General features: G+C 43.8%; 1 protein-coding gene across 2 annotated transcripts in view; it reads right to left on the bottom strand.

The window, feature by feature from the left end:
* The window catches only part of Atl1 (atlastin GTPase 1), an 80096-nt gene that overhangs the window by 51007 nt on the left and 14598 nt on the right, over positions 1–14491 (bottom strand). For both annotated transcript variants that reach the window (XM_052739663.1, XM_052739662.1), the window contains exon 2: positions 12761–12933. In XM_052739663.1, coding sequence (XP_052595623.1) covers positions 12761–12794 — 34 coding nt within the window. In that variant the 5' untranslated portion in view covers positions 12795–12933. The remainder of the gene's footprint in view (positions 1–12760; positions 12934–14491) is intronic.

Consider the following 14491-nt stretch of genomic DNA (forward strand, 5'->3'; position numbering starts at 1 on the left):
CTGTCCTGGAACTCTCTCTAGACCACACTAGCTTTGAACTCACAGAGATCCGCCTGCCTCTGCCTCCTGAGTTCTGGGATTAAAGGCGTGCGCCACCACCACCTGGCTAACTTTTTTTTTTCAATAGCAAACCATGGGGGGCAGCCCGAATATGACTTCTATAATTAGCATGTATTTGATTTAGAGGTCCACTTCTCAGCACATCGCAAGGCACACAAACAGGAAAGTGTGACTTGTTTAAAAGAAAACCAAAACAAAACACAACAATCCTCCCAGAGAAAGATAAGGTGACAGGTCTGCTGGAGAATGAGTTAAAAGCTTTCTCACGGTACCGCAGACATGCAGCATGTTAAGTAAACGTCAGCAGGAGCACTGTAGCTGGAATACAGCAAGTCAGTGCTGTATGAAAAGTAAGTATCTCAGCTAAAGTAAGTACACAGGCAAACATAAGAGCTATTATTATTTTAACGATAGAAGGAATGCAGTGCAAATGTCAGTAGAGACAAGAAACTTAAAAGGAAACAGATTCCATAGCTGGAAAGTATAAGTGAAATGAAAATTTACTGGAAGGGTTTAAAAGCAGATTTGAGCAAGGAAAAAAATTAAAAAAATACTGAAAATAGGTCAGTTTTTAATTACGCTGTCTAAAGAACAAAGATAGAAAAGGGGGTCTTGAGAGTGACTTAGTTGGCGAAGTATGTGCTAGGAAGCCATGAAGACCTGAGCGCCATGTAAACCCTGTACACTGGTACACGCTATGTCCCCGGGATGGGAGGCAGAGACCAGGGGATGCCTGGGTCTTGACAGCCAGATTGACTTCCAGGTTTCATGAGAGACCCTTGTCTCAAAAAATAAGATGGAAAGCCGGGTGGTGGTGGCACATGCCTTTAATCCCAGCACTTGTGAGGCAGAGGCAGGTGGATCTCTGTGAGTTCGAGGCCAGCCTGGGCTACAGAGTGAGTTCCAGGAAAGGCGCAAAGCTACACAGAGAAACCCTGTCTGGAAAAACCATAGAAAAAAAAATTAATAAGATGGAGAGTGATTGAGGAACCAGCCTGACATCAACCTCTGGCCTACACACACACACATACACACACACAAAAAAAAAAAACAAAAACAAAAACAAAAAAACCTCAGATACATGCATATATACACAAAAAGAAAGATGATTTTAAAAAGTGAATACAGCCTAAGAAACCTAAGAACACCATCAGGTGTGCCAGAAAATACACTGTAGGAATTAGAAAGATCAATTGAAAAATAGTAACTAAACTTCCTACTTGATGAAATATATGGATAAAAAAAATCTAGTAAGTTCAACAAACACCTAAAACTAGATAATTTTCATATTTTTGGCAATTAAATAATACTCTTACATAACCAGATGACAGGGGAAATTCAACAATTTAGTGAAAATCAAAGCAAAGAGCCATAGTCTTTAGAACAGCTTAAGACAAAACAAAACAAACAAACACAAAAGGTGGGAGCTGGAGAGGTGGCTCAGCAGTTAGAACACTGACTGCTCTTCCAGAGAACCTGGGTTCGACTCCCAGCACCCACATGGTAGTTCACGACCATCTGTTACTCCAGTACCATGGAATCTGATACCATCTTCTGGCCTCCTTAGGCACCACACATGCATGTAGTGTACAGATATACATATAGACAAAATATCCACACACATTAAATGAAATTAAAAACACCTATGAAAAAGGATTACCAAAAATGTTGAAAATTACAGAAAAAAAGTGTTTGAAAGATTAACTTGAGTGCATTGTTAGTGAGAGTGTAAATGATACAGGTGCTATAAAGCAGAATAGTACTTTGTCAAAAAATTACCAAATGATCCAACAATTATATTTCTGTTTATCCACTCAAAATAAATGAAAGCAGTGTGTGGTAGTTTGAATGAGAATGGTCCCAACAGGCTCTTACATTTGAATACTTGGTCTACAGTTGGTGGAAATGTTTGGGGAAGAGTAGGAGCTGTGGCCTTGTTGGAGGAGGTATGTCACTGGGGGGTGGCATTTGAGGTTTTAAAAGTCCACACCACTTGGCTCTTCCTCTGCCTTCTTGTGGATAAAGTTCTAAGACCTCAGCTACTGCTCCAGCACCATGCCTGCCTGCCACTGTGCTCCCCACCGTGATGGTCATGGACTCACCCTCATATGCTCTTTCTTCTGTAAGCTGCCTTGGTCATTCATGTTGTCTCTCCACAGCAACAGAACAGTAACTAAGAAGTTGGTACCAGGGAGTGGGCTATTGTTATAACGGATTAGAACATGTTGTTTTGTGGAGGAATGTGGAAAACTTTGGACTTCGGATTAGGAAAGTGGTTGAACACAGTAAGTGGGACTTAATGGGACATGCTAGTAGGAACTTAGAAGACAGTAGTGTGAGAGCTGTGTGGACCGTGGAGGCCCAGTGATGTGGGATGTCCTTCTGTGTGCTGCGAATATGTGTTGCTTTTATTGGTTGAGAATAAAGCTGCTTTGGCCTATGGAAAAGTAGAACATAGCTAGGTGGGAAAGCCAAACTGAATACAGGGAAAAAGAAGGGCAGAGTCAAGAGAGACGCCAGCCAGTCAGCTGCCCAAGGAACAACATGCCAGCAGACTGAAATGGGTTAATTAAGATATAAGAGCTAGCTAGTAATAAGCCTGAGCCATCAGCCAAACATTTATAATTAATATAAGCCTCTGAGCAACTATTTTACAAGTGGCTGAAGGACTGGACTGGATGCAGAAAAGCCTCTGGCTACAGGCCAGCTCAAGAGGTTTCAAGGCGTTGGGGGATAATATTAGCAACTAGGCTAGAGATCACTCTTACGTTATTTTGGCAAAGAATGTGGCTAATTTTTGCCCTTGTCCTAAAAATCTGCCTCAAACTAAATTGAAAAGTTTTAGACTAATTTTATTGGCAGAGGAGATTTCAAGACAGTCTGCTATTGATATGTCACATGGTATTTGTGATCACTCTTGTGCAGATCTACAATAAAAAGCGCAAGTAGGGCAAAAAGAAATAGAAAACATACAGTTTGAGGAGAAAAAAAAAGCCTCAGAAAATTTATGTTGGAGCCAAGGTTTGTACTGAAAGAGGTAAGGAGACATAGACTAAAGGAAGTGGTGCCCTCAGGATGAGACACCCCCCCAACACCCAGATAATTCTATAATTTATAAAAATAAAGGGCCTAAGATTATCCTTTCCTAAAGAAAAAAATATAAGACATGAGGTCTCAAAAACAATTTGCACATCAATTTTTACAGAAACATTTACAACAAATAGCAAAAGCATGGAAACAACCCAATGCCTATCTACTGATGGAAGAATAAACAAAATATGCTGTATATTTTGTTTGTACATTGTATATGTATTGTTTTGCTCATTGTATATGCACAATGAAACATCACTTGTCTTTACAAGGGAAGAGAATTCTGACATATGCTAAAATCTAATTAAGCATAGAAAAGAATCAAGTGAACAAGTCAATTACAAAACATAACATTGCATTTATATGAAGCACCTATGGTAGTCAAAATCACAGAGAAAGAAAATCCAATGTTAGTCTTAAGGGGCTGAGAGGAGAATGGATGGGGAAGTGTGCTTAACAGGTGAGGAGTTTCAGTTTTACAATTAATTTTTTTTTTTTTTTTTTTTTTGGTTTTTCGAGACAAGGTTTCTCTGTGTGAGCTTTGTGCCTTTCCTGGAGCTCACTCTGTAGCCCAGGCTGTACAATTAATTTAAAATGGATGTGGTGATGCACAATATGAGTATTTAGTGTCACTGAGTCAAACACTTAAAATGATTAAAATGGTAAAATTGTGTTATATATATTTTACAATAAAAAAATACTGAAAAAAGTAAGTGCAATCATTTAAAATCAAGTAAGAGATTATGTTTAAACTTTCAGATATGGGAAAATTTCTTATGCTATAAAAAATCACAAACCATGAGATGTGGGTGAGCCAGCCCCAAAGTTGTGAGCATGGGAGAGCTGTCCCATTACTCATTTGTCTTGTGGCAGCATGGGCGGGGGAGAGATGTCCCCATCAATGCCTAAGCCAGGTGGGAGAGTTGGCCCTGAGGTCATAAGCTCAGGAGAGCTGTCTCTGACCCCACCAGCTGCAACACTCAGGAGAGCAGGCCCTGCACCTCAACTGGGCAACACAACAGAGCCAGCTCTGCTGGAAGAGGTGTGGGTGAGTCAGCCCGGAAGTTATGTGTGTGGGAGAGCTGTCCCCACTACAAATCTGTCATGCAGAGGTGTGGGTGGGGCAAAGATGCCCCCCTGACCCTTTGCCCCTTACTGCCTGTGACAGATGAGCGAGCTGACCCTCCCCCTTACCAGCTGTAGCACTCAGGAAAGTGGGCCCTGCTCCATGCCTAGGCAGCACAGTAGAGCTGACCCTGTTGGTATAGGCTCGGGTAAGATAGCCCGAAGGCTGAGAGTGGGACAGGTGGCCACACCCCACTTATCTGCCATGCCCTTCCCCCCCACACCACCCATCAATACCTGAGGCAGGTGAAAGAGCTGGCCCTGAGGTCATAAAAGTGAGAAAGCTGTCCCTATCCCTCATCAGCTGCAGCACTTGGAAGAGTGGCCCCTACACCTCACCTGGACAACACAGTAGAGCTGGCCCTGCCCCTCATCAGCTGCAGCACTTGGAAGAGTGGCCCCTACACCTCACCTGGACAACACAGTAGAGCTGGCCCTGCCCCTCATCAGCTGCAGCACTTGGAAGAGTGGCCCCTACACCTCACCTGGACAACACAGTAGAGCTGGCCCTGAAAGTGCAGGTGTGGGAGATCCTGACCCTGAGGATGTGAAAGCAGGAGAACTGGCCCCGCCCCTTGCTCATGACTGCAAGGGGTGAACTAGCCAGGATAATGCAGAAGAGCTCACCCTGGTGGTGAGGACAAGGGAGGGCTGGCAGGCTGACCAACCCTGCAACCACCCTGGAGGGGAGTGCTGGTCCTGTGGACCCAGGGCTACAGGACCTCCATGACACAGGGCAGCAACAGGATGTCCAGGAAGAGTTCCATTGAGGGCCCAGAATCAATGGTGTAGCAGAGACCAGGGTCCTCAAATCAGACAAATAATTCTTTGCAATGAACACCTGCATGTAAAATGTATGGATAAAGGGGTTTACTGTGTGGCTTTACTGCATCATACTGCAGCTTCCATGACAAGATTTTTCCTTTCTCTTTCTCCTTTTTTCTCTTAAATTTTGTTTTATTTTATTCTGGGGAGGAGGAGAGAGGTGGGTAGGATTGGGAGGCATGATGTAAAAGACACAAAGAATAAATAAAAAGAAAGTTAAAAAATAATCACAAACCATAAAGGGGAATATTGATTAATGTTACGATATTTAAACATAAAAAGTCATATCACAAAATAGGATCTGCACAAAAAAGATACATAAAGAATTCAGAAAATCAAGAAGATTGAAAAAAACAGAATGGGCAAAGGACAAACAGGCATAGAGTGGAACTCATGAACATGAAGAAACACAGGAACTCATGCTCACATGTCAGTACAGGTGGGCTGAGAAAATGATGAGGCCGCACGCTACGTTACAACACTCTCTACGACACCAAGAGTGCGTGAGGAGATCAGGCGAACAAAATATTTTGCTTTTGGAAAAGTGCACACTCTAGATTGCATTTATATTACACTGTGAAATTTCATCTCCTAGAAATGTCACAGAAGCTACACCCATGAAATCTCATCAGCCTGGCTGCCTCAACAAGAACTGAACAAAGACAATACCACTATACACGCTAACATGGAAGAGGGAGATCTCATGGGGCTTCAACCCTAGACAAAGAACTACAGCCAACTAAGGAGTGCTGAGAGCAGGACAAAGTTTCCCCAGGGAAGAGCCCCCAAACTGGCTCTCCAATACCAAATGGTCAGCTGAAATTATCTGCACACAAGTAACTTTATATGGACTGAGCAGGATGTATTTACATAGCTAGGAATGTATGTGCATTTACATACCTATGCAACAACAATTAAAGAAATAGAGGTCATGAATCTGAGAGAGCACAGAAGGGGTGCATGAGAGGAGTTGGAAAGAAGAAAGGGGAAACGATGCAATTATATCTTAATTTCAAAAGAAATTTAAGTGTAAAACTAAGGCAGTCCTGGTGGTGCAAGTCTATAACGCTAGCTACTTAGGATGTTGAGGACAGTAAGCCTGAGCTACAGAGTGAGTTCATGGTTAGCCTGAGCAACTTAATGAGACTCAGTCTTAAAATAAAAAGCAAAAAATGTACTGAGAATATAGCTCAGTGGTAGAGTGCTTGCCAAACTGATACAGGGCACAGCTCACTCCCCAAGGCTGCAAGAAAGAAGTAAATAAAAAACAGAACTAAATAATCTTAGGCACATCTATTCACTTAGGAACATATTGGGCTCCTGATTTAAGAAGGGAGGGACATATATTTACTTAATGGAACTATTCAAATTATCCGGAGGACAAGAACATCGAGTGTGTAAATGTGTTCACCTCTGTAGGGGGAAGGAGAGGATGCCACTAAGGAGGGCCACATGAAGAGTGAGGGAAAACGGATAAAGTTCAGCTGGAGGGAGGGGACACAGGATCATCATTACTTTAAAGCTGAATATGTGTATTTTATACGCTCTTTTCATAAAGATATTCATATGAATTGTTACGGTAAAGAAGAAAAGCTTTCAAACCTAAAAACCTTTTCAAGAGTAGAAATATCTTAGGGTGGATGATTTTCCCAGTGAGCACAGGATCTCATTTATAGTTAGTCTGGACTAAAGGTAAGTTTGATAAGGGGACAAAGGTATAACCCAGGAGTCATCAAAACAACTCGGTATCAGAACCTAAGTCTGTGTGTGCCTGTGCGTGTATGTGTGTGTGTGTGTGTGTGTGTGTGTGTGTATACATGTGTGCATACATGTTTATGTGTGTGTGTTTGTGAGTGCTTGTGTATGTGTCCATGTGTGTGCATGTGAATGTGTGTGTGTGTTATGGAATAATCTTCTTGTACACTGTGAAGATGTGTCTTTGCCAAGGTGCCTTCTGATTGGTTTAGTAAAAACTGACTAGCCGGTGGCAAGGCAGGAGATGTAGGTGGGACAGCTTGACAGGGGATGACGAGAGTCTCAAGCAGACGCAGAGAAAAACAGATGAACGTGTCGTGTTGAAAGAAGGTACCGCCATGTGGCAGAGGGCAGATAAGAAATACGGGTTAATTTAAAGTGTTAGCTAGTAATGACCTGAGCTACTGGCCGAGCATTTATAATTAATAATAACTTTCTGCGTGGTTATTTGGGGGAGTGGCTGCTGAAACACAAAGAAACTCCGCCTACATGTGTGTGTGCACGTGCATTTGTGCATGCATGTGTGAGTACATGGGCATGTGCATGTGTGTACATGTGTGTGCATATATATGTGTGAGTGGTGTGTGTGTGTGTGTGTGTGTGTACACATATGAAAACTGTATTTGGAAAGAAGCAGTGGAATCAAGTTAAATGAGAAAAATTCAGGAGGTAAGACTATACAGCACATGTTATATATATGTGTGTGTGTCAAACAGTACATATTATATAAATGTGTGTGTCATGCAGCATGTTTTATATATGTGTGTGTGTGTGTGTGTGTGTGTGTGTGTGTGTGTCTGTGTGTGTGTCTGTGTGTATGTATGTATGTATGTGTCATACAGTACACGTGGAACCTAACAGAAATTTAGAAATTTGTGGTTTTGTTTCATGAGGACAAGGTCTGAAGAAAAACATCCCTCCCAGGGCCACGTGTTTGAACACATGGCTCCCCACTGGTGGCACTGTGTGGCAATGCTGTGGACTTTTAGGAGGTGGAGGCTTGTTGGAGGAAGTGGGTCAATGGGAGTGGACCATAGGTTTTATAGCGAGGCCCTACTTCCTGTCTGCTCTTCCTGCTTCCTGTTGATCACCTTGTGTTTTTGAGGCCACGCCTCCTATCTTGGTGGGCTGTCTCCCTTCTTCTTATTTAGGATGTGTTCTCAGGCAGGTTTTCATGAAGGCAAGAAAAGTGACTAACACAGCTGGTCGTGGCCACTTTCTAAACAGGAGACAACAAGCAGTAGTGACCATAAACACTAGCCCAGCTCTACGGCAGTTTTCAAAGTCAACTTCACACTTCAGGAGCCAGGAAGAGAGTGGGATGATGACCTGGAATGTACTCTGTACATTCTGTACCCTCCAGGACTACAGTAAGAGAGTGCAGCATCCTATGTAGATCTGACCTCTGTCTTGAGTGACTCCTAACCCACCAGCTTTCCCATGTCTTCCCGTATATGACTGACCACAGTCATCCAGACCATCACAGCCTCCATCACACCCTGTCATGATAATCCTGACAGTGTGATCTGACATGCGGAGTTCTCCCAGGTAAATGCCTGGTGTTGGGCATATGCTCTTTCTGCCAGAGAGACATCAGCTCTGTTCTACTCTAATTAACCCCATTTCACCAGAACATTCTTTAGCTTCTTTGACATTATCTGTATTTCCTAAACACACAAAGGCAAACTCATTTAAACACTTATACCACATCAGTAATGGGAATTACCTAAAGAAAATGTCTTTCCAGTCTTTTTCTATGCTGTACAAACGCTGCTCACATGCTCCAAGACAGCAGGTTTTCCTGTTTCCCAACACCACACACCCGAGTAGACACGGGAGAAAGCAGCTGTGTCCTCTGAGACAATCTCAGCTCTGAGACCTGGGAGTGGGATTGACATCAGGATCTTGCGTCACACCTTTGAAAGTTTCTTCTAGATCAAAACCTAGAGTTGGATCCAGACCTGGTCTTTGATCTAAGACCCTAGGAACAATCCTTTCTAATTACACAGTACTTCTTTACTTTATTTTCTTTGGTCCACTTCAAATTCTAACTTTCTCTCCCACTGCCCATTATTGGTTGTACCAGTGGACCTCAGGTCTGATGACTCACATTCACTCTATTTTTTACATCTCAGTTCTCTCATTCCCAAGCTTCAAGAATACACTTAGCAAATTTGTTAAATTATAACTTTCATATCTTCCTTCTTCAATATTAGCCCATTTACCACAGTTCTGCTCATAATTGTATTATATCCATATTGTTGTTAATTTTCCCTCAAAAACAAAACCAGAAACCTAAAATTTCCTAACCTAAAATTCCCACAAATGCCTTTTCTACAAATAGAAATTTCTTGTTTTCAAGACAATTTTTGTTTCAAGGCAGCCCAAGTTAAAACTTTATTTCAAACATTTTTGTAAGGTATTATTGTCCTGTCAGTTTTTGTCAAACTGTAAAGACTAAATTCTTACGTTGTATCTCAAGTTTTTGAGGAAGTTAAAGTAACAGAAATAAACAAACAACAAGGTCTACACTGTTGCTCTGTTTGGGGCAGATGTCCTCCAGCCTGCACTGAAAGACTGCTTTCTGGGCTACTGTTTCTGATACTCATCTGTCCCCTTTACCTCCCACACTAGCACACTTTATCTGCTTTTCTAGTCCAAGGTGATTGAGTTTATAGAGCATTGATCTCTTCTACCAGCTCAGCCCTAGATAAGCTTGTTGTGACAGCTTCTGGCATCTGCTCTAGCTGCTAGTCCTCAGTACAGGGACTGTGGGAACAACCAATCCTGACTTAAATCCTAGCTCTAGAACACAGAAACCAAGGTGCCTCTGGCAAGTTCCTTAGGGTCTCTAATCTCAGATTTCCCAGTCATTAAAACAATAATAACAATGCCTACCCTTGAAAAGTTGTCTCTTAAGTGCTTACATATACTCAAACTACCTGCACGCAGATTCGAGTTCAGGTGGTGGATTCTCAGTTCTGTTCACACAGGGCTTCCCAGTGGTGTCTCCAAGTATGATCCTCAACACAACCTCCAACTCTGGTGGACAACACAAGTGTCTCTACTCTCTAGCCTCCCTGGTCTCTGCAAGACCTAAAAGGCAGTGTCCCCTCGTGAAGATACCATCTCAGAGTTCTACAGGGTCCTGAGCTTTTAGGTACAGACTGGCAAAGGCCTGCCTTGTTCTTTCCTTGGGGATCACTGCATTTCCCAGGTCTGGGTTATCCACTTGGTCTCATTACTTTTTCTTTATGACATCTCTGACGACAACTGGCTGGAAGGACCACTGCACTGCTCTTTAAGCATCAGCAGACTGTTTTCTCAGAAGAGAGACCTGCAGCTTCTTATGAGAACCTGTTTTCCCCACCTCATACCCCAACTCACTCATTTGTAAAAACACTCCACATTATCAGCTACAAAAGGTAAATCAGAAGAAAACTCTAGCGTCTAACCATAGTTCTCTAACTCACAAAATATATGATTTTTAACTAAGTCATTTATCCTACCGGTGAGTTCCATTTTTTCCATCTGCAAAATATAGTAAACACAATTATTGAGAAGGCTAAAGACAAAATGGGATAACGAAAATGAATTTGCATGGGAAATGGAGTCCTGCGCAACTGTGGACAGAATCACCTTCTACTCAAAGAGGTGGTTCACCTGGAACAGAGGTGAAGATCAAAGAATCTGAAACAGAGCTGGACACGCCCATCTAGCACTCACAGCCCTGCCATTAAACATAAAAAGTGGAGGTCAGAGTGTCTGCCTCACATGGTGTTATCTCAATGGTGTAAGCCTCTACTGCTGTCATTAAATACCTACTGTGTGCTGGCACACGGCACTATACCAGGGTTGTAAATAAAGTGGAATTTAGCATCTCTGTTAAAACGTCTACCTCTTACTGCTACAATTCCTAAATGATTGATTTTATATATACTTCACAGCAAGTAAAAACCTAAGTCATGAAGCATTCCCACAGGACCCTGAGGTCACACTCCACAATTGCAGTGTTTATCTTCAATGGGAGTTTCCAGTGGGCACATGACTCTGGCATGTCCCCCCTAATCTATCACTTACGTTTATATTGTCCTGATGATTTTGGAGTAAACTGTTAGGAAGATAATTCTATCAAACATAAATGAGCCAAGAGACTGCCTCTCAAAGTAACCTCACAGACTGTCTGCTCCTTTGCCACCTCCAATCTAGTCAAAACACACCTTTCTAGGCCCTAATTCAGACCTGTTGACTCAAAACCCCTGGCTGGATGCTGTGGGAACCTTCATTTCTATTAATGTTCCAATTTATTCTTATGTAAATCCCATTTGAGAATGGCATGGGGGTGGGCTACCTAAGAAACCTGTAACCAAATACTGAAGAAGAATGAGTGAAAGCATAATAAAGAAGAATTCTTAGAATAAACAGCTACATGCCTGGTTCCTGGCAGGGTGGAGTCAACGATCCAATCCAGGGATCAAGACCAAAATCTGAATTGAACATATGCACCTTCACCATGAACGGTCAATAGTGTTCAAATTCCTATTCCAGAGCCAGAACGGGAATGGAAAGGGACACTGGAGACCTTACCCAAGTTTTCAAAGGAAGCAAAGACTGCCTGCAACATTGAAATTCAGGCTTGGTGATCTGGGGAAATGAAATTGCTTCTCTTAAATTTAGTCAACTACTGCCTGCCTGCTCCACCTCTCCACAGCAACCAGGGCTCTAGGGTACTCTCTCAAAGCAAGCTTTGCCCACAGGAGGGGCTGATCTTGTGACCACCACACCAACAGGAGGCAAGGAGGCACTATGATCTTTTGACAAAAGGAAACAGAAATAACCAACTAGAAGGTACATCTATCCTCTTAGTAAGACAGAAACCGAGCTGGAGACAGAGCACCAAGGAGCACTCCTAGTGGGCGTGAACTTTCAAAACAATAACAATGCAAAGCCAGTAGAACACAATGTTTCTCTATACACCACCTTGTCGGTGGTTGGAGAGCCACACTGGTTCCGATCATAAAATGTGTTTATAGGGCTTTAATTAAGATGCTGATGAGCTAACCACTGTGCCTGCAAGAAATAGGGAGCCCAACCCGACAAGGCCGCCCAGCCTGCCCACACTCCTCCAGATCTGGTCTGGAACAGCAAAGCGGGCGGGGCGCGGTTTCTCCTGCATCGCTGCGCTCCTCTCCGTTCCGCCTGCGTGAGCACCGCCCACCCACTCGCGCGTGAACCCACTGGGCCCAGCCCTTCCTTAGGCCCGGTGCTGAATCATGAACCCAGTATCTCCACAAGGTAAAAATCGAAGAACAAAGCCAGTCTTGAGGCTAGTCTGAATAGATCCGGGTTGGGCGGCAGGCTACAAACCCCAATTCTGCTCGCCTTCTCCCTGATTCCTCCACTAACCCCAAACTGAAGTAAGTGTGCAGTGCTAGGGACTCTCAGGAGGGTACCCCATAGCCCAGGCTGCTGAGACGTGGCGTCTGCAGCGCAGTGTCCTAGCTCGCGCGCTCCGCCTCATTGTTCCACTGCCCGCCCAGAGCCCGCCAGCATCCGAATAAGCCCTTGCCCCCAGAAAGCAGACTGGGGCTCCACCTGCTCCAGATCGACCCTTTGCCCCGCTTCGCCCGCAACCACAGCTCTAGACCACCTTGTGCGCCAACCTTCTAACCTATCTCTAGGGCGGAGCCCAGAGCTCAGAGTCCTGTAGGGTGCTGTCCAAATGCTGGGAGGCGGCGGCGGCACGGAATGGAGAAGGAGCCGCAGGCCCGGCCTGCACCAGGCTCAGCACTGGTGACAGCGCGATTCCTTCAGCAGCGAGCAGTCTGCAGAGGCAGGCGCTCGGCAGCAGAAAACAGAGGGCCAGACCCTCTGAAGGCTGCACAAGTTACCGATTGCTACTCACCCCAACTGTTTCTGTCCCTGCGGCTCTTGGCCATGGCGGTCCTTGGGCTGGGGGTGGCGAGGTGCTGTCACTGCGCCTGTGGTCGTCTCCAGGGCCGCAGGTTGCTGGCAGTAAGAGGCTCTGTGCCCGCTCTGGGCGCAGTTCGCTCAGACTCTGAGGATGTTGCTGTGGCGCTGGTGGGAAGGACCGGGGAGGAAAAGGGAGGAGAAAGCGGATGAACCAAACTCAGCATCACCAGCTGGAGTTCACACAAATACCAGCGTCACACCCTCTGTACCTTGGCCCACCCCTAAACTGTGAAGACCGTGGCAGACTATATACTGCAACATTTTCAACAAACACACACACAAATAAACAGCACCCCCAGCACACACTCACAGATTTTAAAAGCATTATCTAGTGACAGAAACACATAAACCATCATTATTCTGGCTGCTCCAACACACGCTAGCAACATTTGGACAAATTAAAGCGCTCTGCATTATCCTCCAGGCATCTTTTAAGTTTTCATTTGAGAAGGTCATATTTTAAAAAGAAGATACCTTGTATTGTTGTAAATGTACACTAAGCAAGTCTGAGTCTTATAATTAGGTTAATTTAGATCAAAGTAAGCTAGAGATTAACTGTAATCTGTAACTGCTCAGTGTCTAATGGAACATCTCCTCAAAGTTGCAAAGACAGTCTGAAGTTATATACAGTCTGACAGCAAACATCTGAAGGAAAACAGGCTCCATCGTCAGGGTGTACAGGATGCTTTGGCAGCTATAAAGGTTGCAGCAAATTTCAAGGAAAATGCAACAAATACTAAAACATATTCTTACTTTTTTTTTTTTAAATGTTTCTGCCTCTCTGCCCAAACTTTGGTGTGGTCAGCATCCTGTAGACCCACCCCTTCACACTCTGACCACTAGATCCTTCCATCCCATTCACCTCCTCAGTTTGTCCTGTCCATACTCTACTGATCCACATACTGCCAGCCTCTCAATGACCAGCCCCATGGTCTCTACTTAGTGTATGTTACAACAACTCCTCACTTTTGTAGAAGCCATTTTCCCTCTTAGTGAAGTAATTTATGGGTAAATACTATGAAATTGGACATCACAAAAAACCTTCAGTAAGTGACTGTGCATACAGTATGTCTTCAACTGCTGTCCAAGGACTTTTTACCTAATGATATCAGTAATCCTGGCATTCTTGTCTGAAGTACTTTTATATTAATTATTTTAAATGGAAATTTAAAAATAATTCTATAATTTCTTTTACTTTTACAGTTAGAAGCTCTCTCTTTCAAACACACACACACACACACACACACACTTTTATATATTGAGCAACACTAGGGTGGTTTGAATGAGGTATCTCCCCAGCATCTTGAGCATTTGAACACTCTGTCTTCAGTTGGTGGCACTGTTTCGGTACGTTTACCAGATGTGGCCTTGCTGGAGGAAGTATGTCACTAAGGGCAGGTTCTGAGAGCCTGCTTGATGCTTGCAGTTGGAAATGTGAGCTCTTAGCTATTCCCACCACCCTGCCTGCCTGCTGCCATGCTTCCCAGCCTAGATGGTAATGGACCCTTATCCCTGGAGAACTGAATCCCAAAACAAACCCTTCCTCTAAGTTGCCTTGGTCATTGTCTTAGTTAGGGTTTCTGTTGTTATGATGAAACACCGTGACCAAAAAGCAGGTTGGGGAGGAGAGGGCTCAGCTGGCTGACTCTTCCACATCACTCAA

This window comes from Peromyscus californicus, unplaced genomic scaffold, assembly GCF_007827085.1.
Source record: "Peromyscus californicus insignis strain IS unplaced genomic scaffold, ASM782708v3 Scaffold_15__1_contigs__length_86483966, whole genome shotgun sequence".
Classification (NCBI taxonomy): domain Eukaryota; kingdom Metazoa; phylum Chordata; class Mammalia; order Rodentia; family Cricetidae; genus Peromyscus; species Peromyscus californicus.